Source organism: Chanodichthys erythropterus, chromosome 13, assembly GCF_024489055.1.
Source record: "Chanodichthys erythropterus isolate Z2021 chromosome 13, ASM2448905v1, whole genome shotgun sequence".
NCBI lineage: Eukaryota > Metazoa > Chordata > Actinopteri > Cypriniformes > Xenocyprididae > Chanodichthys > Chanodichthys erythropterus.
In genome coordinates, this window is record NC_090233.1 from 6,985,802 (window position 1) to 7,011,839 (window position 26,038).

Consider the following 26,038-nt stretch of genomic DNA (forward strand, 5'->3'; position numbering starts at 1 on the left):
TGTATAATGCATTATACATAAACATTTTTATATATATATATTGATAACATATAACATTGATTTCTGAACTTGGAGTGGTCTCAGTTTTTTCCATAGCTGTATATATAAAATCAGGTGTTTTAAACCTTGATAATGTTTTGTGAGCACAAAATCAGAAAATTATTTCTGAAGGATCATGTCATGTGCCACTTTACAATCACAAGAATAAATTAAAAAAAAAATTCTAGTAATATTTCAGAATATTGCTTTTTTTTTTTTTTTTTTTACTGTATTTCTGATAAGATAAATGCAGCATTTTGAGCGAATTCATATTGAGCTATGTATGCTGCTTGAATTTGTTTCTCAATGATAATGCCTTTTTTTTTGTTTGAAGAGGTTTAATAAAGGTTTTGCGTATTTCCACATCCCAACCACAAGAGGGCGATGCTGCATATTTGACAACAAAAAACGTCACTCTGTGTTTGGGAAAACATCAAGTGAATGTTAGCGCTTGTAGTGGCTAAAGAAACAAACCCAAAGCAGCCAAATGGGAGCATTTTATTGCTCGATCTGCAGAAAAACAGATTTTACTGGAAAAGGACACATTCATGGGAAAAGCCACCAGAGTAAACTTAAAGTGATTCTTGTCAAATTCATGGAGAAGGTAAGTTTGCTAACTAAACTAGCTGAAGATACTGCTACAGTTTCTCCAAATACGATTTGGGTGCTCAAGTCAAAGATAATGCTTGAATTTTATTGTATTAAATAACAAAACATCTAAAAGAGTGAGCCATTTTTGCAGTTCCTTTTAATCAAGTGCTAATTTTTTTGTTGTTTAGTGTCTGCTTGAAGTCAGTTCAGCTGTACTTCACCACATTAAAGGGATAGTTCACCCAAAACTGAAAATTTTGTCATTTACTCGCCCTCAAGTTGTTCCAAACATTTATGATGTTCGTTCTTCTGCTGAACACACACAAAAAAGATATTTTGAATCTGAAGAATATGGGTAACCTAACAGTTGGTGGACCCCATTGACTAATTTAGTATTTTTTCCTTTGTTTTGGAACATTGAGGATGAGTAAATGATGACAAAATTGTATTTGGGTTAACTATCCCTTTAACTATAAATGGGTTCAGCTGATTGATTGTTGACAACCTCAAATGTATTAAAATTAAGTATATACTTCTTTTTCCCTTTAACAATGTATTGAAGCTTGTTTCCACCAAGGAATAAAAAAATAAAAAACGTAATTGCGACTTTTTATCTCACAATTCTGAAAAAAAAAAAAAAAAAAACTGAATTGGTTATAAACCTGAAATTGCGAAGAAAAAAAAAAAGCAATTCTCACTTTCTCGATTCTTGTGAGACAGTCTGTTATTTTTTTTTATTATTGTGATTTTATATCTCACAGTTCTCTGAATTACAATTTACAAACTCAGAATTGCAAAAAAACAATAAAAATAATTATGGGTTTATATGTCGCAATTCTGATTTTTTTTCTTAGAATTGTGAAATATAAAATAAATTAGTTTTGTAAACTCAAACTCACAATTGTATGTTTAAGTCAGAATTTTATATATATATATATATATATATATATATATATATATATATATATATATATATATATATATATATATATAAATTAGTCAGAATTGTGAAATAAAAAGTGACAATTCCCTTTTTTTAAGTTCTAATTCCATGGCGGAAACAAGCTTCCATAGAAATCCCATTTAGGATGACTTGAGTGTCGATGTACTGTTTGATGGAAACTTGCTTCCGCCACAGAATAAAATTTTTAATCTCACAATTCTGATGTTTTTTCCCTCACAATTGTGAGTTATGTCAGAATTGCAAGATATAAACTCGATTATTTATTGCAATTGCGAGTTTATATCTCTGATATTTAAGTTTTTTTGCAATTCTGTGAAAAGAATTGGACTTCGAAGAATTTCCCTCAGAATTAGACTTTATAACTTGCAATTGCGAGTTTATATCACACAATTCTGAGTCAGAAGTCAGAATTATGGAATAAAAAGTCGCAATTACCTTTTTTTTATTTTTTATTCAGTGGTGGAAACAAGCTTCCATACAATTTGGAGCCACTACCTGAAATAAATGAGATCAGCACTGCACATATATAACATTCCCAGATGTTCTTATAGGTCAAAGAAGCACGGCGGACCATTAAAAATCCTCAGGTGGACAAATACAGTCCCCATCATGACGTTAAGTTCTGGTGTTACTGCTGCTCGCTTGAGGTGCAGACACATGTGACTGACAGTAACATCAGTGTGATGTATGGAGGACTGCTGGAGCACATGAGCACGTAAGATCATATCATGCCCAAAAACATTTGAGAAACACTTGCAGAGCTTCCAGTGAATTCACAGAGCGCTTTTCATTACAGCCCAGAGCACAGGAAAAACACACACAAGTTCTGGTGGGACAATAAAGCCGATCCCAAACTACGAGACAAGTTTATCATAACAGAAGAGGAAACTGAGAGGTAGCTTGCTTGCTTACTTATTTGTGTTTTGGGAAATAGCTGTGTTCAATAATAGCATTTACTGTTACTGTAAAAGTGTTCAGATGTTCAACACAGAAATAAATGAAGAATGCCTTTTTTTTCTAGATTCAAGGCTGAGGTTTCCAAGGCTCTTGAACAGTTTGAGGAAAAAGAGGATGTGTTTATTAAACAGGTAAGATGTTTTACAGGTTCTTTCTGTGTTAATGGTTGTCGGTTCAACCGTATCTGATGGTTTCTTCTCTTCTTTCGTTCCTCAGCAAGCTGCAGTGATCCGATCTCAGGAGCAGCACAGACTGGAGGTCCTTCAGTCATTATCAGAGGTTTGTTTTCCTGGGATGCTCCAAGCGTATCCATATCTCAGTACTCGTCTGTTCTGTTTGTTTGATGAAAATCTTAACTGAAAATGTTTTTTCCAAACCCCAGTGTTGATACTTTTTAAAAACAGCATTATTTGTCAAAATAATTCCTTTGCTGGGAAAATAATGTTAAAGAGACATGGAGCATTACTGTTGACTTTTCCTGAATCAAACTTAGCCTGATCCAGAACTGCTACAGCCTGCTGAACTGGACCGGTGCAGCAATAAACAAACAGCCAGGTAAAAGATGTGTAAAAATGATGACCAGTGTTCTCCTGAAATGTTAGGGATGCACCAATACTCGTTTACCAAAATGCTCCAATACCTGTATGTATCCATTCCAATACACTTGCATTCAAAAGTTTGGGATAATTTTTGTTTTAATTAAATTGATCAAAAGTGACAGTAAAGGCATATATAATGTTACCATAAGGTTTCTGTTTCGAATAAATGCTTAAAAGTATTAAGCGGCACAACTGTTTTTATCAATAATAATATTAAATACTGAGCAGCAAATCAGCATATTAGAATGATTTCTGAAGGATCATGTGACACTGAAAACTAGAGTAATGATTCTGAAAATTCAGCTTTGACATCACATGAATAATTTACAAATATAATAGAAAAGTTATTTTAAATTGTAATATTTCACAATATTACTGATTTTACTATGTATTTGATTTAAAAAAAAAAGTCTTAAGAGATAAGAGACTTTCAAAAACATTTAAAAAAAAATCATATGACCCCAAACTTTTGTGATTATATATCCAATACTGTGCAGTTTATGCGAAGATGGAGTGAGAATGGATAAATAATTCAATTAAAGGGAAGTATAATGGAAATAACTGATTACATTGGTTTTATGTAAGATTATATTCAGCTATATTGGCATTTTGCAGAGTACAGTACTAAGCAAATGGTTTAAATGTACTTGTGATGCTTTAGGGGTAGTTTTCTGTATTTGATATGTTATAAATGATGAAAATACTACACTGTCATTAAATTGCAGTTACTAGAAATACTGTTGCAGATTGATCGGTGCATCCCTAATCTTTATACATATAAACAATACTAGTCAAAAGTTTGGACATGTGAAATGATAGGATATTATACCTATATATGAATTTTACTTAGTTTTTCTTCTAGTTTTTTTAAAAATGGATTTAATTTTAATTAACATTTTTAAACACTACATAATTTACCTTATTTCAATTTATTAAATATTTTTGATGACTGTACCATTTTAATAAAATGTGTAAAATGATAATAATGAGTAGATGTGTCCAAACTTTTAACTAGTACTAACACCTGTCAAAAGTTTGTGTAATATGCATTGAGGAACAGAAATGATATGCAACTGAATGCTGGTTTAGTATCATTTGATGATCAGAATCAGAGTCTGTCATATCTAAAGCATGAGTTTTGATGTTTGATAAGAAGGTCCCACAGTCGCTCTTATGAAATGGAAGCACAGCCCGGGCCGAGCCACAAGGATCTCGCCTCACACAGTCAGTGGAGTGAGCCAGTACTCGGCCTAACTTTCATTGGTTACCAGGTATTCTCTCTACACTATATACATGAAACTATGATTGACTGGATCAATAAACAAGGAAGGCGTCATTTTGGTTTGCTGTCTGTATTTGCAGGATGCATCCAGCAGTGGAAATGTTCATACTGGTGAGTAAAACTGATTTAGTTTGGGGTTGGCATGTGGATTTATCTCTTTAGCTTTACTACTAGTTACAGCATGAAATAAACATGAATGAACATCAGAAGGTATGTTGAAAGATACAGTACAACTTACTGAAATGTTATTCATGTTATTACTCAACTGCGGAAAGACTGTTTCAAGAAACAGCTTGTTACGTAACATCACCTCAGAAAAAAAAAAAACATTCAATGTCCATAATAGGGCTGCACGATATATCGCATGAGATTGTCACGCGCATTTCGTCAGTAAAGCCGGTTCCCTGATTACCGCTAAATCGCCATCACCTGCTTTCAAATGGATAGGTATTTAATAGACAGAATAGTTCACTGACAAGCCACACAATATCGCGTTCATATCTCAGATGAATCGCCTTCGATAATGAACGCGATATTGTGTGGCTTGTCAGTGAACTACGGCTCTATTAAATGCCGCTCCATTTGAAAGCAGGTGATGGCGATTTAGCGGTAATCAGGGAACCGGCTTTACTGACGAAATGTGCGTGACAATCTCATGCGATATATCGTGCAGCCCTAGTCCATAAACTCGTTATTATATTCTTACTTAACTCAACGTATGAATAAATCCATGATAAAAACAAGTGTTTATGACAGCCACTGTTTAAATGTTTATATTTCAAAAAACAAATTGGAGTAGAAACACGAATGTCATTAAAAAGTAAAATAACATATCCTTCCCTCTTGAAGCGCCATCTCTTCTCTTCTCTGATGACGTGTTTACTGGCATGAGGGCAGAACCGCCATAGCAATAGCAAACCACAACCATCCAATCAATTCCTTATAAACAAAATCATGTCCCGGCCCTACGTTTTTTCTTGTTTGAGCAGCTTCACTCTGATATAAGTCACAATAGGGAAGAAAAGACATTGCAACATCTGTTTCATGCTGACTTTAAAGGATTAGTCCACTTTCAAATAAACTTTTCCTGATAATTTACTCACCCCCATGTCATCCAAGATGTTCATTTCTTTCTTTCTTCAGTCGAAAAGAAATTAAGGTTTTTGATGAAATCATTCCAGGATTATTCTCCTTATAGTGGACTTCAATGGAGCCCAAACGGTTGAGTCAAAATTACAGTTTCAGTGCAGCTTCAGAGGGCTTTAAACGATACCAGACGAGGAATAAGGGTCTTATCTAGTGAAACGATCTGTCATTTTCGAAAAAAAAAAAAAAAAAATGTAAATGTATATCTTTATATAAACAAATGATCACCTTCTAAGTGCTTCCACCAAATCCGCGTTCCGTATTCTCCAAAAAGATTATGCCTTCCCTATTCTACTTACGGAACGAACACAGCACAACATCTTGGATGACATGGGGGTCAGTAAATTATCAGAAATTTTATTTAAAAGTGGACTAATCCTTTAAATCAGTGGTTCCCAAACCTGTCCTGGAGGACCCCAGCCCTACACATTTTGTATGTCTCCCTATTTCTGACACACCCATTTCAGGTCTTGCTGTCCCTACTAATGAGCACATGAGTTGAATCAGGTGTGATATATGAGGGAAACAAAATGTGCTGGGCTGGTGGTCCTCTGGGACAGGTTTGGGAACCACTGCTTTAAATGATTGTATACAAACCTATAATTATATCCTTCAATATTATATTAAAAGGCTTAATTCACCCAAAAATGAAAATTGTCATTAAGTAATGCCCAGAAAGCTACTAAAGATATATTTAGAACAGTTCACGTGACTACAGTGGTTCAGCCTTAAAGTTGGTAAAGAGGATGTTTTGTTTTATACATTTTTGCAATATTACTTGAAACTGTCTTTACTAAGTGATAAGACTATTTATTAGGTGCACTGAAAGGAATATTATTAATATACATCATCTGTGCACGAGGTAGGGCCTTAAAAACATCAGCCAATCATTTACACGATCATCACGTGAACGATTGGCCCTCTGGCTTGTCAATCACTGCCATGACGTTCCTTGTGAGAAACTTTGCACACTCTACATGCGCCGCATGCAATGTTTTTGTCAGGAGACAGGAGTAACAACTGCAGATTATGAGTTACCTGCGGTGAGTCCGACATAATGAATCCACTAAGTGTGTGCGCGGCTTAACGATTGTAAGGCCGATTATTAATGTAAATTGATACTTATGACTGATCGCGCTCAAACGCGTCCAGTCAGAGCCAGTTGCGTTCAGTCTGCGATTACAGTCGGTGTTCAAATTCCATGTGAAAGTATATAAATCTGCTTCAGGAGCAGGAAACTATCGCTGTATGTTGAGCACAGTCAGAACGTTTTAGCTAGTCGTAAAATGTGTGCCCGGCTTAATAACACAGCGAATGCCGGTGGTAAACAAACACTCATGCACGAGTTTTGGGAGGCGTTCACTTGAAATGAGCTGTGAAGGAGGGGGATTGTTCTTCCGCATGCGCTCATTTCAAAAACTCAGTCGACGAAAACATCCTCTGTACCACCTTTAATGTTATGAAGCGAGAATACAATTGCGATTCCATTCTATTCCTACAAAAAGTATCAATACTCAGCTCTAATACTGACCATGCTGTGTTGAATTGCAGGTGCTGTACCGCCATGGTTATTGGAGGAGCCTAATGAAGACTCAGGCAGCGGACAGCAGGAAATGGGCCCCTCACTCCAGGAGTTTCTCAAACACAGTATGTACTTCACTTTCATGGTGACACTTTTAAGTTGCCAGCCAGCATTTTTGATCATTTTCATGTTCATTGCCCCCAAAATATTTTGTTGTATGAATATATGAACATGCAATATATCAGAAGAAAGTTTTATTCTAGTTTTATTCTAACTTCATGCTTTTTTTTTTTTTATCAGCACTTGAATGTTGCTAATTTTTAAAAAAGCAACTTTTTTTTAATGTAAATGGCGGGCCTGTCTGTGAAACCAGGCCAAAGGGACAGCTCACCCAAAAGTTTTTCAGCAAACCAAAATTTTTCTTAATTGACTCACCTTCATATTGTTCCGAACATATACAGAAGATATTTTAAAAAATGTTTTTTTTTTTTCTTTCAAAAAAGTGCTATTAACTTTATATTTTGTAATAATACTTAATATATTAAAACAAACTTCCACAGTCTTCCTTCTATGGTTATAATATTGCAATAAAATAAGGATATTTTTCATTTGATAATTTTTTTTATATATTTAACCGTTTAAGAAGTTAACCAGGTTTACTGCAAGTTGTATTCTGTATATACTGTAACTGTTACGAATAAGGAATCTTTAATATTGATTCACAGAGGAGCAAGAGAAGCTTAAGAAGCTTCCCCCCAACCGTGTGGGTGCAAACTTTGACCACAGCTCACACACAGATGCCAACTGGCTGCCATCTTTTGGACGCGTGTGGAATAGTGGCAGGCGCTGGCAGTCTAGGTGAGTGTTAACTGCTGCACAAATAGCAGGCTCATTTAATTCTTCTCATTGCTTACTGACACTAGTCCCCCCCCCCCCCCCCCCCCCTCAGGCATCAGTTCAGAGAAGAGGAGGCAAAAACTAGGGGGAAGAGGAAGTGGCAAGATGATGGGAAAGCAACAAAGAAGCAAAAAGGCCTCAGTAATGGAGAGTTATGAAATGGTATACCAATTACACTGGCTGCAGGAGGACAGTATGTGAAAAATGGCATATATATTGCTTTTCTCATATTGAGAATAACTATGTAAAGGCTTACATTTGACACCAATTAGGAGTATTATGTTTGTTTCAGCTTCTGAATATCTGAAACAGTCGTTATGAAGAATTTGTATGAGAAATGAACAGCACCGTTTGTGTTTCCAGTTTATTGAATACATTTCTTTTTTTTTTGCTACAGATGTTGTGTAATTTCCTTTTTTTGGTCATAAATCCAAAACAAAATATCCTTCCCACTCTCCTCAAAAGGTAAATGTGATAAAATGAAGACACAATGTGCAATAGCTTCTTTCCATTTGGAACAATACATCAGTTCAGTCAAATTTAATAGAATCTCATCTATTAGAGCTATTTCATGTTCTCAACGGAAAGCCAAGACCATATTAATGTTCAATAATATAATAAAATACCTCAAACGTCTAGACAGAATAATAAAAATACAGATTACATTAATATTAAAGGATACCTTGCAGTCTTTTATTTTTCTTCTTTTTTTAGTAGTTTCTGTTAAAATAATACATGACTGAACGCTTTAGAATGCAAAAGAAGAAGAAGAAAAAACAAGTCTCTGTAAGAGATGCAGTGTTGGTCATAATTGTACAATACATTACATTTAAAATGGACCATTAAGGGTCTTCATCAAGTTCCTGCGTTGAAGCTTCTTTCTATTTAACTTCATTCTCAAAACCAAGAAAATCTGAAAGATGGGTCGGGCCGAGCTGCCGGAAATAGGTTGCGTCAGCCCAACCCGACGACATTACGAAAGGTCCGGTTTTCCCATGGCCGCGAGCCAGAGAAAACGCTTTCAGTAGCTTCATTAAATAGCATGTGGTTTATTAAGAGAGGAGGAATGCGAGACACCACCACCACAATCGTCAGCCCATCCTCAGACTCGTTTCCATACTAGTATCATTTGCCTTCATCAGTCAGCAAACATTGGCAGTTCCTCTTTGAGACGTCTCATTTTAGGCTAGTATTCTCTGCACATCTAACAACGTTACAGGACTTCAATCGGAAGTTTTGACGCGAACCGATTTCTATATCGTAACATCACATATACCACATGCCAGATTGAAACAGAAGTCAGGCATTCGGTTTATGTCAATTTCTATCAGAACTAACCACTCTTATCATCGTTATTAAACATGCTAGTGAGGTCAAAGATCTGTGGGGCTACCCATGTAAAAGATCACGTGACCGCTCAAGCTGTACTTTGATTGGATGAATCAATATTAGCCAATGAAACTTCATGAAAAAATATCATGCAACCTGGGGGAGTTTTGTAGACCCACGCTTACATTTACCCTCAAATCTTTTCTTTCCCATCCAATGTGGTTCATCAGGACAACGACGGAGGTTTGCTGAATTGTCTTCCGTCTTCAAAACTTGTGGTTGAATGAGAGGCGATGAAACTTCCTTGCGTAGCAATCGTTCTCAAAGTACCATGATGTGCGCTTGTCTCTGCTGGTGTGCAGAGATTTGGAGCGAGTGATTGGGGTTGTCCTGTTGTGTGTGAGTGTGTGAACAGAAGCTCCAGATCTCCTGTTCATTCTGTCTCGAGCATGAGCGTTGTTTTAGGAGAAGCAGAGCTGGAGCAACCCAGTGTCTCTGTGTCTCCTCCTGTCTCAATAAACAGAAAGAGCTCCACTTCACTAACTTTTATCTGAAAGAAGGATAAAAAAAGAGATACAAATAAGAGAACTATGAAATGAAAGCTCTTTTATGATATCTATAGGGGCTTTCGCATCTGGTAGTTCTAGGAACAAGCCATCAGGGTGGTTCCTCGAGAACTAATAGTCCCCCTAGGGCCAATTTCCTGGTTGCATTCGCCAGTGGGAACTATGAAGTGACGTAAGCTGGGATTGTTGCGACTTTTATTATGACAATTTCTCCATCTTCATTAATTTAAGATTTGTTTTTATAGCCTGTCTAATAGGGGTGGGACAAAATATCAATATGCTGATATATCGTCATCCTTCTCTGTGCGATACGAGAATCGATATGCTGCACCAAATATCGATATTTTAATTGATAAAAAGGCGCTATAAATTCTCTGCTCACAGCGTAGCTACTTAAAGGTGGCATTCAACACGTGAACATAAGTTAAACAGCCTAAAGGTCCTTTCAAACTGGACGCGCAAATTATTCACGCGATGGTTTTGTTTTTTGATCAGCTGTTTGTGTAATGAGTGCTTCCACACCGAACGCGAATGTGCTGCTGCGAAAAAACGACGTTTATTTTTTTCGCTTCAATGCCGATTTTTTTTCACATTCGAGGCGACAGAAAAGGCTTCAACCAATCAAATACAAGGAAACAAAGGTGATGTCACAGCAACAATGACGGATCATCTGATAGCTTGTGTCTCGACGCATTTATAATAGAAAACTACCTTGTGAATGTTTATTTAAACTATATGTCTAGTAGTTAACCTTCTATCTGTAGTCCATAGGCATACAATTTCCCCATTGTGGGACAAATAAAGGTTTTCTTTAGACAGAAGCCTATTTATAGCCTTTCGCAGTATATGTGAGTGGGTTTCTTTTCTGTAAAAGAAATGTCCAGTAGATGTCACTAGCTATTCAATCAACATTAACCTTTGACAGGTATCGCAATTTCTCACGAGATTACAGCTCCTGTGGGAGTATATGCAAGGATAACAACCTTCTGAGGTAAAACTTGTTGATTTTTTTTTTTTTTTTTTAAAAACCTAAATTGTGTCCGTGACTATGGAAAGTGAATGTGGTGTTGTTAAGACTGGGTGCAGCCAAAAACTTCCTTTCGGTCTTTGAAAAAAAATGAAAAGCTCATCTTCACTGGATGATGAAGTGTCTATGTTGTTTGTCCTGAGCAGTTAAACTGACCAACCTTTCCAACAGGATGAAGATTATTTTGTTGAAATATATATATATATATATATTTTTCATTCAGCTGTCGCCGCGAATGTTTTGGAATCTTTCAGAGCACAAACGTCGCAAATTCACGTCACTGCTGATGTGAATGGTTTTGACGCGAACTATTCGCGTTATCGATTCGCTTTTCCTTTACGCGTCCGGTGTGAAAGGGCCTTAAGAAAAAGAGGTTTTTAACAGGATGGCATACAGCAGTGTGAGTAAATAGATGCCCCAGCCACGGGGATATTCAAATTTCTGACGGGGCTTTATCCGTTTCGCGGATAAAGAGAGAAAACCTGCACATTTTGTTTTCATAGTTAGACAGATATCGAGATGTATCATTATAGGATTGTCTAGCAAAATATAGATTATCGCAGAATCATTGAATCTTAAAATTATTGTTATTGTGAGCCAATGCGTGAGGTACCCTGCGATTCCCACCCCTACTGTCTAATATGTTAGTAGAATGAACTGTTATACAAAGAAAGAAGAAAGTATATGAAAAAATATTATTATATTATTTTCCATGTTCATAGAGTTAGTTTTTGGAGTACATCTATAGGCTATAAACTGTGTGTATTCACAGGTATTTTAAAAATGGTGGGCACCAGTGTTTTGCGTGCGTTCGGCCAATCAGCATACACTTACGTCACAGATAGTTTCTATAGTGCTGGGTTAGACCCTACTCTGAAGTAGGAGCTAATTTAGGTCCCCCAAAAAGGAGCTCCTATTACTAAAATCGTTTCCCATTTCCTGTGGTGTAAACACAGCAAAATCCGGGTGCCTCCGCCAATAGTTCTTGGAACTATGAAAAAGTTCCTCCGGTGCGAAAGCCTTTTATAAATGGCAGCACAACACCGAACCACCAGCAGGTAGAACAAAAATACACTACCTTTGTTTTCCTCTGTGTCAGTAGCGGTTTCCTCTGATAGCCTTTGGCGTAGTTGGTTATACTTGATTTCTGTATCCTGAAGAAAAAAAGACAAAACAGATTTGAGTATTACTTCAAAATTGTGTAAACCGGTATGAAGAACTTAAGCCAAACAAGTATATTTTGGTTTATTTTTTAATTACTAAAAATCATTTGACATGCAGTGGGCCCCAAAAAATATTTGGACACTTCAGTCACATTAAATGTATGAATCTCCTTGCATTAAATCAGGGGTTTTCAAACTGTTTTAATTTCAAGGACCCCAATATATTGATCCCCTTGCAAAGACCCCCTGTTCTAAAATATATAGACAGCTATATATTCTTATGAATACAGACTAAGTTAATATTAAAAATTAAACTTTTGGTCTTTTTTTCATTTGGCAGTCAAAAATATTAAAATATCTGGAGATTTACATAAATTACAGCATTTATTTCTCTACAGAATATTAGTTTGGGATACTATTAAAACATTTTCAATACATTTATATTTTTAGCACTGTTCAGTAAATACTTGTTCTACGGCTGTTTAGAATTATAAGTGCGCTAAGCTTGCAACATTGCAAGGAGAGATTTAAAGGGTTACTTAATCCAAAGATAATTTCTGTCATTAATTATGCACCTTCATGTCGTTCCAAACCCGTAACACATTCATTAATCTTCGGAACACAAATTAAGATATTTTTGATGAAATCTGAGATTTTCTTTTATCTTCCAAAGAAAGCAATGAAATGACCACATTCAAGGTCCAGAGAAGTAGCAAAGACATCATTAAAATAGTCCATGTGACTACAGTGGTTCAACCATAATGTTATGAAGCGATGAGAATACTTTTTGTGTGCAAAAACAAAACAAAAAATGACTTTATTCAACAATTTTTCCTCTTCCCTTTCAGTCTCAGTATTGACCGGCTCCTGCGTCAGCGTCACACGCATGCGTCGTGGTGCTCACGTGAACAGTGTTGGCCAATACTGAGCCGGTGTTCGGATGTAAACACGGAGGCTCTGCACTGTGTTCACTGCACCAACTGAGAAGGATACTGACAGGGAAGATGAAAAATTGTTGAATAAAGTTATTTATGTTTTGTTTTTGAGCACAAAAAGTATTCTTGTCGCTTCATAACATTAAAGTTGAACCACTGTAGTCACAATTTCGTTGCTTTCTATTTCATCAAAAATATCATAATTTGTGTTCCAAAGATGAATGAAGGTCTTGCGGGTTTGGAACGACATGAAGGTGACTAATAAATGACAGAAATTTCCATTTTAGGTGAACTTGCCCTTTTATTTTCAAGGAAGTACCATTGTCTATTAATGGGTATAGCTATAGTGATGTTAAAGGTGCCATCGAATTGAAAATTGAATTTACCTCGGCATAGTTAAATAACAAGAGTTCAGTACATGGAAATGACATACAGTGAGTCTCAAATTCCATTGTTTCCTCCTTCTTATATAAATCTCATTTGTTTAAAAGACCTCTGAAGAACAGGTGAATCTCAACATAACACCGAATGTTACGTAACAGTCGGGATCATTAATATGTACGCCCCCAATATTTGCATATGCCAGCCCATGTTCAAGGCATTACACAAGGGCAGCCAGTATTAACGTCTGGATCTGTGCACAGCTGAATCATCAGACTAGGTAAGCAAGCAAGAACAATAGCGAAAAATGGCAGATGGAGCAATAATAACTGACATGATCCATGAATATCCACATATTTTTAGTGATATTTATAAATTGTCTTTCTAAATGTTTCATTAGCATGTTGCTAATGTACTGTTAAATGTGGTTAAAGTTACCATCGTTTTTTACTGTATTCACGGAGACAAGAGCTGTCGCTATTTTAATTTTTAAACACTTGCAGTCTGTATAATTCATAAACACAACTTCATTCTTCATTCAAATCTCTCCAACAGTGTAGCATTAGCCACGGAACATAGCCTCAAACTCATTCAGAATCAAATGTAAACATCCAAATAAATACTATACTTACGCGATTAGACATGCTGCAAGACGAACACTTTGTAAAGATCCATTTTGAGGGTTATATCAGCTGTGTGAACTTTGTTTATGCAATGATAGAGTCGAGAGCTCGGGAGGGGGTGGAGAGTGCAAGCAATTAAAGGGTCTGCAGCCTAATCGGTGCATTTCTAATTATGCCTCAAAATAGGCAGTTAAAAAAAATTATTTAAAAAAGATCTATGGGGTATTTTGAGCTGCAACTTCACAGACACATTCAGGGGACACCTTAGACTTATATTACATTTTGTAAAAAAACGTTCGATGGCACCTTTAAATTATAGGGTGTGATGAGAGTTGGCTCACGAGAAGAGACACGAGATTAGGTTTACGAAAACGAGACAACAATTTTGCACAGTATTTTTAAGAAATCCTCAATGACAAAATTCATGATTGGAAAAATAGTCTACAGAACATTTTGAAATGTTTTTACTAATCATGTAATGAATGTCATTTCAGTTCTACTTTCTGAGTAAGAATGATCATATGTATTGAAAGACAACAATATAAAACTCCTTTCCACAAATTGAACAAGATAAGACATTTATCAGATGCTTAGGCTCTGTTGCGCAACAAACCCTTCGCCATGGTCTTGTCAGTCATCTCGCTTTACTCTCATCACGTGATCAGTGAACTGTGATTCCTGCTGCACTGTGCGCGACTCTGCAGCTCGTGCTGGATGAGCAGAGCAGATGTTTACAACTAAAGTGACCATTATCCAACTGAATTAAATGTTTTTTATTTCTACATGAAAGCAAAACGACAGTGGAGGCGGTGCCGCCATGGGCACCATAATGCAATGTAGTGTCTGCATGGTGATATCGCGAGACAGCTTTACACCTCAACGAGAAAACTTGTCACATTTTAATATCACAAGATCTTGTGGCACAAAATCTCATCACACCCCTATTAAATAATATAAATTGAATAATATAAATTGAAATACTTTTTGGTCATTATATATTTATCCGTGACCGGTTTTCTTGGTGGGCAACATGTCACCTTCAGGTGCTGTAGGTTGGCCTGTAGTAGACGTATGTGGGTCATGATCTGTCTGTTGAGGTTTGGTCCTCCGCTGCTCTGAGAGGAGGAAGAGAGGAGCTTCTTCAAGTCAATGCCTGAGTCTCCCCCGGCCACTGGCTCCCCGCTGCTGCCCTGCACGTCATCATCTGTGCTGCTTTCACCTGAGCCTCCATACACCTCCAGAACCATGTAACTGCCTGCAGAGACTGACAGAAAACAAGAGGAAGGGTTACAGGATACAGCCAACAGAAAATGTAAATGTATTGCAAAAAAGTAGGTTCAGTACAGTATTTTCCAAATAATAAATCAAGCATGCAAAACTTATGCACACATTTGGACTTGTGCCAAATGAAGTTGGCACGTGAGCCCAAGATTATTTGTATACCTGCACATTTCCCACCAGCCGGTAGTTTGTTTCACTTTAATAAATTTGTTTAGGTTTGGCATTTTAAATAAATAAACTAAACTAAAACACAGTTTAGTATTAACTAAAATACATTTTTATAATGTACATTTACATTTTGTTTTATATGCTGCTACTTCACATTATTTCTAAATGTAATAATAAAATGTGACATTTAGAAAGATGCAATTTATTTGTGTTTTGTTCTCTCAATAAATATGTAAATGTAATTGTGACCTGGTGCAACTTATTTAATGAAATGTATGGTTTCCGTAAAGAGTAGAATTCACAGTTTTCATAAAATAGTACTGGAAAAAGTACCCAGACAACCTACTATTTCTGCTGAGATTCGGAAGTGTGCATACAACAGATACTTTTCAATCCCATCAGGCCACAGGAGAGGATTTGTGAATGGCAGTGAAGTGACTGACAGGTCACATAACAATGACAAAATAGTACGCCCGGATTACATTCATACTACACACATCCGTACTATACAACACCTACTTTTTTTAACGGTTGCCAAGTAATTCCTTATTTAAAAGAAGTACCTAGGATTTTGAGTGTTTGTTTCATTGATCAATACAGCAGTAGTCTTGGTCTTTATAGTGACACCTACTGGTGTAGATGAAACATCACATAAACTGACCAGCTAATAATTAATACTGTAACTAAACATGTTTAGTTTTAATTGTTGCAGAAAACATGATTTTTCCAAATTAAAGACTGTTAAACTTTATTACCACACAACCAATGTCATTTCTCATTTTACTCTGTAGTCTTTCTTTTAACAAAAATCAACATTTCACATCCATTTACTTATTAAAGTGGACCTATAATTCCTCTTTTACAAGATGTAATATAAGTCTCTGGTGTCCCCAGAATGTGTCTGTTAAATTTCAGCTAAAAATACCCCACTGATCTTTTATTATAACTTGTCAAATTTGCCCCTATTTGGGTATTTGCAAAAACGTGCCATTTTTGTGTGTGTCCCTTTAAATGCAAATGAGCTGCTGCTCCCGGCCACTTTCCAAAAGAGGGCGGAGCTTTAACAGCTCGCGCTTCAGTTGCTCAACAACAACAAAGCTGGAGAATCTCACGTAGCCAAAATGAGGATTGTCAGTAACGGTGTTCAGCCTTACATTGTTCAAACCGGAGTCAGACACTGATGGAGAGACTCAGGAAGAAGTTACAACTTTTAGAATGAAACTGGACGTTTCTGAATGCTTAGTGGATAAATTGATTCAACTCATCCACTAGCATGTGCCGTCATGTTAATCTTTTGTGCAAATCCAGTGTTGAACTAACCCTTGTTTGTGAAGCAGTCCAGCGTAAAATGACGGCATGGTAACAACTTTTCTTATTGCCTATGTAGTCATGTAAAAAACAGGATAATGTGCAGTCAGCTGGGCATTATCATGTCATAAAACCGGACAAACACGCACCACAATCCTCAGACGTCTCAAAGAAGCCTGTGTCTCCGGAGGGCAGTTCCTGTGTGTTCTCCACTCTGTTCTCGCCCCTCTCTGAGCCGTTCTCAACAGTGGACCCAATCGCAGCGCTGTCCTCCGGCCCATGCTGAGAACCCGTCCTCGCCACGTGTTCCCGTTGCTCTCCTCTCTCAGGGTCTCTGTCTGTGTCCTCCTGACTGGACATGTGGTTGATCAGGAGCTGCCTCAGTGTCGCCACTAAAGAACACACAAATAAGATATAGGGCTGTAACTAACAGTTATTTTGAAAATTGATTAATCTTTTGATTATTCTTCGATTCATCCATTTATTTTTCCAACGATTAATCTATTGATTATTTTCCGATTATTCGATTAATCCTTTAGTTAACTTGCCAAGCGATAGAAGGCAAGGCAAGGCAAGGCAATTTTATTTGTATAGCACATTTCATACACAATGGTAATTCAAAGTGCTTTACATAAAGAAGAAGAATAAAAATAGAACATAAGGAATAGAAATAACAGTAAAAACATAATTTTGCTATTTGGATTTAAAATGCATTAAAAGTCAGAATCATGATGATACATAAAAGATATAAAAATACATTAAAAATGAAATAAAACAGGAAAAGAATTTAAAGAATAAAAAGATAATACGTATAAAATAAAGTGCAAACAGTTCAGACATAGCACAGTGCTCAATCAGCAAATGCATAGGTAAAAAGATGTGTTTTGAGTCTGGATTTGAATGTGGCTACTGTTGGAGCACACCTAATCTCTTCTGGAAGCTGGTTCCAGCTGCGGCTGGCGTAACAGCTAAAAGCAGACTCTCCCTGCTTTGAGTGAACCCTTGGTATTTTTAAGTGAGTTGATCCTGATGATCTGAGTGATCTGTTAGGTTTATATTCTATGAGCATATCTGCAATGTATTGAGGTCCTAGACCATTGAGTGATTTATAAACAAGCAACAGTACTTTAAAATCAATTCTAAATGCAACTGGAAGCCAGTGCAAGGACCTGAGGACTGGTGTGATGTGTTCATGTTTTCGGGTTCTGCTCAGAATCCTGGCAGCAGCGTTCTGTACGAGCTGCAGCTGTCTTATGGTCTTTTTGGGAAGACCAGTGAGGAGCCCATTACAATAATCCACCCTGCTGGTGATGAAAGCATGAACAAGTTTCTCTAAGTCTTGACTGGAGACAAAGCATCTAATTCTTGCAATATTTTTGAGATGATAATATGCTGATTTAGTTATTGTCTTTACATGGCTACTGAAACTCAGGTCTGACTCCAAAATCACACCAAGATTCCTGACTTGATTTTTAGTTGTTTGACCCCTAGAGTGAAGGTACATGTTCACTTTGAGAACTTCATCTTTGTTTCCAAACACAATGACTTCAGTTTTGTCTTTGTTTAACTGAAGGAAGTTTAGGCACATCCAATTTTTTATTTCATCAATGCATTGACACAGGGAGTCAATGGGGCTGTAGTCGTTGGGTGATAGGGCTAGGAGCATCGCTTATACAATAAATAATGTGATCATCAAACATTAAAGAGCATATAAATCAAAACTGCTGTTACAGAATGAAATGTCGACCCAGGAAGAGGTAAAGGACTGTAAAGCTTTGGGGGTGTTGATGGAATTGATCTACTCCATCTGTTTTAATAATTGTTCTGAACTGAATCCTGATGTAATCTTCGACAACAATGCGATTTTAAAAGCTTTGTAACCGAGTGCAGAGAATACGCTTGAGCTGCACCTAGACAACTAGCTGTCCAGTGCGGTTCCTTTGATTCGACACACCTATGCTGAATGAATCTATTTTAATAATCAATGTCAACGTAAAACAGCCCTTTTCACACTGAGCACTTGGTGTCTGAGAACAGATTTATTCTCATATTATTTATATAGAATATAATTTCATTTTCCACTGTATTCAATCTGAGGAGCTTGAAACAGCATACTGCTCTGTTTTCATGTCTGTTATGAGTCAGAGAGCTTGTTTGCTCTAGAGCTGTCAATCATATTATGTGATGATAATTCCTGTCCTTCTGAATGCCGTCACTGTTTTCATTTCCTCCTTCTGAGTTCCGCAAATAAATAACTGAGAAAAACGTTTCTACAGATGAAGCATGAAGCCAAATAAATCTATGATTACGATGATATATGTTCTATATATGTTTTTCATGCGGCTTGGGGTATTTTTATAACAATAAAGATTGAATGAGAGATGCTTACATGAGAAATGCTAAGCAGGTATAGCATTCAGTTTATAAAACTCTACAAATGATGCAAGTCTGCCCATTATTTAATCAAAATCCACTTTAGATAACAGAAGTTATAGATAAAGTTTATCGCAGAGGTTGTTTTGCTGGATTTTAGTTAGTGTCCCTATCCGAATATAGTTTTCAGTGTATCGAGAGAGGGATAGCTCGTAGCAGTCATGTCTTCTACTCACGTGTTCTGAGAGCTTCATCAGCTCTGAGTGGCTGGAGCTCAAAGGCCTCAGCCTCGTCCTCATCTATGGCGATGCCCAGTCTCGAGCGCTGCTTCAGTAATGTCAGTCGATCGGTCAGGTCAGCCACCTCGAACGCTTCATCATCTTCAGCCTGATCCTGTAGTGAGTTTTCTTCCTCTTCATCCTCCTCATCAGATTTGGTCTCAAACGGGTTGGTGTTGGAAGGTGGGGTTGACATGACCTCAGTGTCATCTTTTTCTACAGAAAACATACAACAAAATTGAAGAAAAAAATTCTGAATTTATCTGAATTAAAAGGTGCAGTATGTAAGATTTCTGTCCGCTAGAGGTCGCTTGATGCCTATTCCAAGCAAAGGCGTAGCTTGATGACACCAAGTTTGAACGCAGAATCTTGGGACATGTGGTCTCCACCTCAACGGACGATGCAAAAGAATTGGGATAGGACTCGGGAAGAAATCATGTTCATGGATGTGATTATTAATGTTACTGTAGTTGAAGCAGAGGAGGACCGAGTGTTGTGAGAGCTGAACGAGGCCACTGGAGCGAATGCACAACACACGCCTCACAAGCAGCAGAACTTTTATTATGCCACAGTCGTCGGCTTCCGCTTTTCCGGTCATGAGTATGAGGTAACACAGCTCTGTTTATCATATTAGATACATTTGAGTGTGTTGAAAATGATGCTATAATGTTACTCTGTGTGTTCGCGCAGCGGCTGCTGTGAAACACTTGTTTGAGACACACTGTGGTAAGATAGATTGATTTTAGAATATCATATTAAATGCAGGATGGCTTGTGTTGATAAATGGCATGCAATTAATTTTAAAACGCATTGTATGAGGGAGAAAATTCTGTATTACTGTTACTAAAAATAAAGCTGCATCTGATTATGCTATGTTAGCTACTTGACAAAATAGTGTTTTTCTCTGAGACATGGTACTCGCAAAAAATTTTTAAAAAAAAAATCATGAAAATTAGATTTAAACAATAAGACTAAACGTGTTGAGCTATATAACAATAATTAGTTTTCTGTCTATAAATATATCAAAACAGTTGTTCCCTTGTCTATTAAAACATGTAATATATTAAAGTGTCTTTGGTGTTTCCATGGTTTCTACAAAATAAAACCAGAAACCGAGGATAACGCGGGTATGACGCAATTGACAGGTGACTCCTCACACGTCCCGGAGCCTTGGTTAAATTTGCAATTTTCTCATGATTTACAAATAGTTGGAAACATTTGGGATATTGTAAGTACTCAACTGAACAAAATACATAACACTGGCCTAGTGCTTTTAGGATATTTTTATGCTCATCTATTACTGTGGTATCTCATATTTACTCACACTACACTTATCTACTACTACTATCTTAAAAAAGAAAATGAAAATCTGTCACTGGTTGCTGCACACAGCCATATGGTCTCTTCCTGTTTAAGTGAGCAAATGTAGATCAGACTTTATGCTGGTATTACTGAAGTGATTGAATGCCAGACAGTCAAATGCACTGCACAACAACCTGCTGTGGTGAGCTGAGATAAATAAAAAATAAACAAACAAACAAAATGTTTACCTGGAGACTGAATGCTCCCTAAAGAAATGGGCTCAGAGTCTTTGTTTAGTTTCTGAACACCAGAGTTCATCAACTCGACCTCTTCACGTTCCCCACTGAAAAACATGTCATGTTATCGCATTAACTTGCTGCCTAAAAAAAAATCATATAAATGATGTAGAAACCTTAAACTCACTCAGCCTGAGGTAATGGAATGATGTTGAGTAGTTTGGTCTTCATGCAGTCTGCTCTTTGTGTGATCAGACACTGCCACCTAGTGTTTGGAAAATCAAACAATCAAAACAGGACACAATGTTGACTGAAATTTTAAAAAAAAACTGAAATAAAGGTTTCCTTAAATTAAAGATATTTCGAAAAAAACAAAAAGCACATAAAATAATTCAACATTTTAATAAAAACTATAATCTGTCATTTGTGAACTGTAAATCAACATTCGTCCACTGTTTTAGAGGCTAAATATACTGAGGAGTATTTTGTACGCTTAAACTGAATAACAGATACTTTACAGAGGGCAGATAAAAAGATCAGGACTCACGTCTTCTGCTCAGATACAGTCTGGGCCATCAGCTCATAGATCTGGGCTCCATTATCAGACATAGACAGCACAAAGAAAGACCTGTTGTCTGTAATACAATCAGACGATAATTTTATTTCAACTTACCTTTTAATATGCTTTTATTTTAATCAAGAGGCTGTTAAACAACTTTTATAGTTCATTTGATTGATTATGGAAGAAAGGATTTTTGAAGTTTTGATCAAAAGTATGATCTGATACATGTTGAAGTTATCTGTTTTGAAAAGCAGTGCTTACCGGTGGCGACCGAGCGCACCATCACAGTGCTGAGTTTGATGATGGGGCTGAAGATGTGTTTAGTCTCAGCGGTGCCCGCCAGATTCTTACTGTGGCATTTTAAGATCAGCTTCTCATCTTGTCTTTGAAGTAGCACCAATATATCTTCCAGCAGCAATGTGTACAGCTCTGCACACACACACACACACACACACACACACACACACACACACACACACACACACACACACACACACACACACACACACACACACACACACACATACACACACACACACACACACACACACACACACACCATATGTAAACATTTCAGATTAATATTACATTAAAGTGTACCTATTATGCTTTCTTGGACACTACCTTTCATGGAGGGTGTTATATAAACGCTTGCGAATATAAAAGGTCTGCAAAGTTTAAAGATCAGAATGCACTATAACAGAGCTATTGTCTCCTGAAACAAGTCATCAGTAATTCCAGTCTTACTTCCTACACGAACCTATTTAGATTTGTAACAAGAGTGAAGACTCGGGCTCAAATTGATAGGGTAAAACCAATGCCATCGCTACTGTTGATTCCTACAAGCTGTAAGTGGTAGACCAATCACAACAGACTGGGCCATCTGACCAATCAGAGCAGATTAGGCTCTCGGAAATGAGGGGTTTAGAGAGACTGAATCCTTTACTTAACCATTTCAGGCACTGTGAGAAAAGAGGAGATACTACAATGTATATTATTTAAAATTTTTGTTTTTTGATGCATGTGAGTCTATTGTAGAAGACATGGGGAACTTTTTGAAAAAGCAAAATAGGGGATTTTTAAAAATGCCATATTATACACATTTGCAACATTCGCTTTTTGCCTTCATGTTCACTTACATTGTTAGTCAAGCTTTCTTGCATCAAACATAAGTTTAGTCATAGTTTAGGTTTTCATAACAATTTCCCTCTACAGAATTGAACAGGCTATTTTCACAACCGCACCTTTAAGAGATCTTTATGTAAATAATGATGATATAAAATCATATTTTCCATGATATCACCTGTAGAAGACATTTTTAATTTGAGTTTGATCAAGGGTGAATTCTTTGACAAGCCATACCCACCAATAGTTTTATCTTTGTTGACCTTCCAGGATAGCGGTCCCTCATGAACCATCTTCCTCTTAGTCAAGTCCAAGTTCTAGATATAGAGTAAAATCGTCATTTTGTTGACAGCGAGTCATAATTTGTTATGCAACTTTTTGATTTTAATGTTGATAAAATTAGATAAATATGAGGTCTCACCTTAAACTCTGCTATCATGGGGTTCTCGCTCTGTTTCAGTGAGGACAGGTCCAGTCGTCTCTGGTAGTCCTCCAACCTCTGGGGACAGCAGATGATCAAGGATCAGTTCAACATGGCCTGATCTGAGGTCAGGCACCCATTGTGTTATTTACTCACCTGTTTGTTCTCGGCTTCTTTCACCTCCTGATTGACGTGAGTGAGAATCTTCCGACAGCATTCGCCAGCACGTTTCACTTTACCTCTCTCCTCGGGGTCCTCTGTTGTATGTGAGAATTTGACATGACTTGGAATGTGATTTGCTCTACTCCATCCAAAACTTACATTTCATGACAATTTATTTGAATGGGTCATGCTAACTTTGGCTGATATGTGAACACTCTAAACAAAAACAGACCGCGCTACATCTGTAAAGAGATTAGTCTTTGTTTCAGAGACAACCTCAGTGGGAGTACAGCAACATGTTTTTGCTAATGAAATGGTAAATGATTTTTTGTCAGATTAGCAGATATTTTAATATTTTAAATATAAATTATAATACTATGTAGTTTTGCTAATGACATTACATGGTAAAGAAAAATTTTAAGATTTGCAGATATCTTAATATTTAAGATATCTATATTAATAATTCATTATATTTTTGCTAATAAAAAGAACATCATGGTAAAGATTATTTGTCAGATTTACAGATATCTTAATATTGAAGATATTAATATTAATTATAATATTATGCATTTTTGCTAATGAAAAGGACATAACATGGTAAAGAATATTTGTCATATTTGCAGATATCTTAATATTTAAGATATTAATTATGATATGATGTATTTTTGCTAATGATAAGAACATAATATAGTAAAGAATATTTGTCAGAATCATAATAAACACGCTCCAGCCAATAACCGACAAGAATGATTTTAAATGCTGTACCTGTGTATTTGGCGATGTTCTCCAGCAGAAGGGGATACTTTGTGAGTCTTTGAGTCTCCACAGGAATAATGTCCTTTAACTGCAGCCTGCGACAATTACGGTTACTCTCCGCCTCCTGCAATACAAAAACTTAATTTACTCTCTGGTAACAGCCAGATATAAAACACACACACGACCAAAAGCAAGTAGAGTTAAATACAATTATAAAAGCAACCACTGGATTTGTAAGCTATTGACCTGAATGAAGGCGTTGAAGCGCTGGTCTTTCTTCTGTTTGCTCTTGATGAGTTCTAGGGCAAAAGGCTGATTACTGCAGTACGTGCCCGCAGCTCTCTTGATCTTCGACTCTTCTTCCCCACTGAACTGTGGGTAAAGACACAAGCTAGTGTGAAACTTCCCTGCTGGAAAATCTAATGGTAACTGCCTATGTACCGAAATGAAAATTGCACTTGACCAAAAACCGAACCAGCTTTTAAAAAAAAAAAAAAAAAAAAAAATTCTTATTCCAAATTAGCTTTTTTTTTTGTATAACTGTATTAATATGAGACTTTAATGAAATTCAATAATTTCATTATACTAATGATACTTTAATGATACTGAATTTTAAAAACACAACCCAATAAAATAACACTTATTGAAAGTAACACACTAAAATTGGACAAAAAATACATTAATATTAAATATCAATATATTATTATTTATTCAGTTCTATGCAACAGAATCAGATTTAACAGATTTATTTTTTGACCAATTATCCAAATAATGTATAGTCCTACAAAGCTATTATTATCAGAGCATGTGAGCAGAGCATAGCGGGGAGCGGATCAGTGAATGAGAGGGTAGCGTCATTTTACCAGCGTTGCCCAGCACGGCTATACCACACCATGCGAAGCGTCACAACCGCACAGTGATAATGGCTAGAACAAGAGTGAAACCTGAGCGCTGAACACTGAGGAGGGGTGCGACATATATTTTCAGCTCATGTTTGCGGCCGCTTATCCCATTTTCAACCGATAATTTAAAGGGGACAAAATTTTGGTGCATCCTTAGTAAATGGTTTAAGATGGTTCCTAGCTGGCCAAAGCTATTCATTCATGGCCATTAGCTTGTTCAAATTGGTAGATCACACCACATTGAAACAAACCAGTTACCATTTTCAAAAAAAAGCTTGACTACCGTAGACCTAGTAAAACCTATTTTCTTTCCAGCATCTCTCTTCATTTCATCTTCATCTCTCGCATTTGCGTTCATCTTGCATCATCAAAAACATGCACGGCGCATGATAGAAAACAGAATGAGGGTCAATTTATTTTAGTTTTTTATTCATTTAGTGCAATTATGTGCAGCAGAGTGAACAACACTGGCGTCCACTGTATGCGAGTCGCGGATTTCTGCTGCTTGCTCTGACAGCACTCACTATGCACGAATACACTACATGCTCACTCTCACTCATATCCAAGGTAAATCATCACCACTTTACACAAATCACGCCACAGTTCCAGTGCGACCGAACTCAGACCACCTCCTACAGGTAGTCTCGGGTTCAGTACCCGGGGCCGCATGACAGCTTTCGACATTAACGATTTTTCATGCGAACTGTGCCGAGTTTCGAACTAAACTGGCAGCGTGAAAGCACCCTAATACATATTTGCTGCTCTATCTCTTTCTTTCTTACCCAGGAAAGCAGATCGTCTCCTAATGAGTCAATGAGTGCAGTCTCATTCTTCTTCCGAACAGCGGCCATTTGTTCCGTTAAAGACACTGAAGTGAGAATACAAGGAAGACAGTGTTTAGAAGGCATGCTTATTTCAGAAGTGTTCAAGGATTTAGGGAGTGTATGAAGTTATGATATTTACTGTGCAGCTGAACGATCTCCTCAAGGTTGCTGAAGATGCTTTTGATGTCTGCAGGAGGCAGGATGGTCTCTCTGATCAGCGGCTGGTAAAACAGATTCTCCAGAACCTTCATCATTCGAACGTGTGCTCTCTCAGTGTAGAACAACTCTGTGAAAGCAATGATGTGGAGGAGAGAAGCAG

At 36.9% G+C, this 26,038-nt stretch overlaps 2 protein-coding genes across 7 annotated transcripts in view; one reads left to right on the top strand and one right to left on the bottom strand.

Annotated features, from left to right (window-relative positions):
- The first annotated feature begins 471 nt into the window (after positions 1 to 471).
- Positions 472 to 13,173, top strand: cenatac (centrosomal AT-AC splicing factor). Of its 3 annotated transcripts, XM_067405493.1 has the most exons (12): positions 472 to 643; positions 2,146 to 2,309; positions 2,391 to 2,489; positions 2,616 to 2,682; positions 2,768 to 2,830; positions 3,045 to 3,106; positions 4,304 to 4,421; positions 4,513 to 4,543; positions 7,130 to 7,225; positions 7,826 to 7,958; positions 8,050 to 8,159; positions 12,931 to 13,173. In XM_067405493.1, exons 1-11 carry the CDS (start codon positions 527 to 529, stop codon positions 8,153 to 8,155), a joined length of 1,056 nt encoding a protein of 351 aa, XP_067261594.1. In that variant the 5' UTR covers positions 472 to 526; the 3' UTR covers positions 8,156 to 8,159; positions 12,931 to 13,173. The 3 variants fall into 3 exon arrangements, with proteins under 3 accessions (XP_067261594.1, XP_067261593.1, XP_067261596.1); XM_067405492.1 differs by lacking the exon at positions 12,931 to 13,173 and having other exon boundaries at positions 8,050 to 8,183; XM_067405495.1 differs by lacking the exon at positions 12,931 to 13,173 and having other exon boundaries at positions 4,307 to 4,421; positions 8,050 to 8,183.
- Positions 8,206 to 26,038, bottom strand: part of arhgef12b (Rho guanine nucleotide exchange factor (GEF) 12b) — a 101,202-nt gene continuing 83,369 nt past the window's right edge. For 3 of the 4 annotated variants that reach the window (XM_067405489.1, XM_067405488.1, XM_067405491.1), the window contains 16 exons: positions 25,859 to 26,005; positions 25,678 to 25,763; positions 24,240 to 24,365; positions 24,003 to 24,117; positions 23,232 to 23,332; positions 23,076 to 23,153; positions 22,896 to 22,971; positions 21,791 to 21,958; positions 21,515 to 21,602; positions 21,155 to 21,232; positions 20,980 to 21,074; positions 19,388 to 19,645; positions 16,928 to 17,170; positions 15,059 to 15,285; positions 11,998 to 12,073; positions 9,705 to 9,833 (listed from right to left, as the gene is read on the bottom strand). In XM_067405489.1, coding sequence (XP_067261590.1) covers positions 9,760 to 9,833; positions 11,998 to 12,073; positions 15,059 to 15,285; positions 16,928 to 17,170; positions 19,388 to 19,645; positions 20,980 to 21,074; positions 21,155 to 21,232; positions 21,515 to 21,602; positions 21,791 to 21,958; positions 22,896 to 22,971; positions 23,076 to 23,153; positions 23,232 to 23,332; positions 24,003 to 24,117; positions 24,240 to 24,365; positions 25,678 to 25,763; positions 25,859 to 26,005 — 2,036 coding nt within the window. In that variant the 3' untranslated portion in view covers positions 9,705 to 9,759. Of the gene's footprint in view, positions 9,877 to 11,997; positions 12,074 to 15,058; positions 15,286 to 16,927; positions 17,171 to 19,387; positions 19,646 to 20,979; positions 21,075 to 21,154; positions 21,233 to 21,514; positions 21,603 to 21,790; positions 21,959 to 22,895; positions 22,972 to 23,075; positions 23,154 to 23,231; positions 23,333 to 24,002; positions 24,118 to 24,239; positions 24,366 to 25,677; positions 25,764 to 25,858; positions 26,006 to 26,038 lie in introns of all 4 variants that reach the window. The other variant, XM_067405490.1, reaches the window with a different exon arrangement.

Bases quoted from the DNA above. Each gene is read 5' to 3' on its own strand.
- cenatac (XM_067405493.1), top strand. From the start codon at position 527: ATGGGAGCATTTTATTGCTCGATCTGCAGAAAAACAGATTTTACTGGA. The intron at 2,310-2,390 runs GTAAGATCATAT...TTTTCATTACAG, and splicing joins CTGCTGGAGCACATGAGCAC to CCCAGAGCACAGGAAAAACA. The intron at 3,107-4,303 runs GTAAAAGATGTG...ATGTTTGATAAG, and splicing joins AGCAATAAACAAACAGCCAG to AAGGTCCCACAGTCGCTCTT.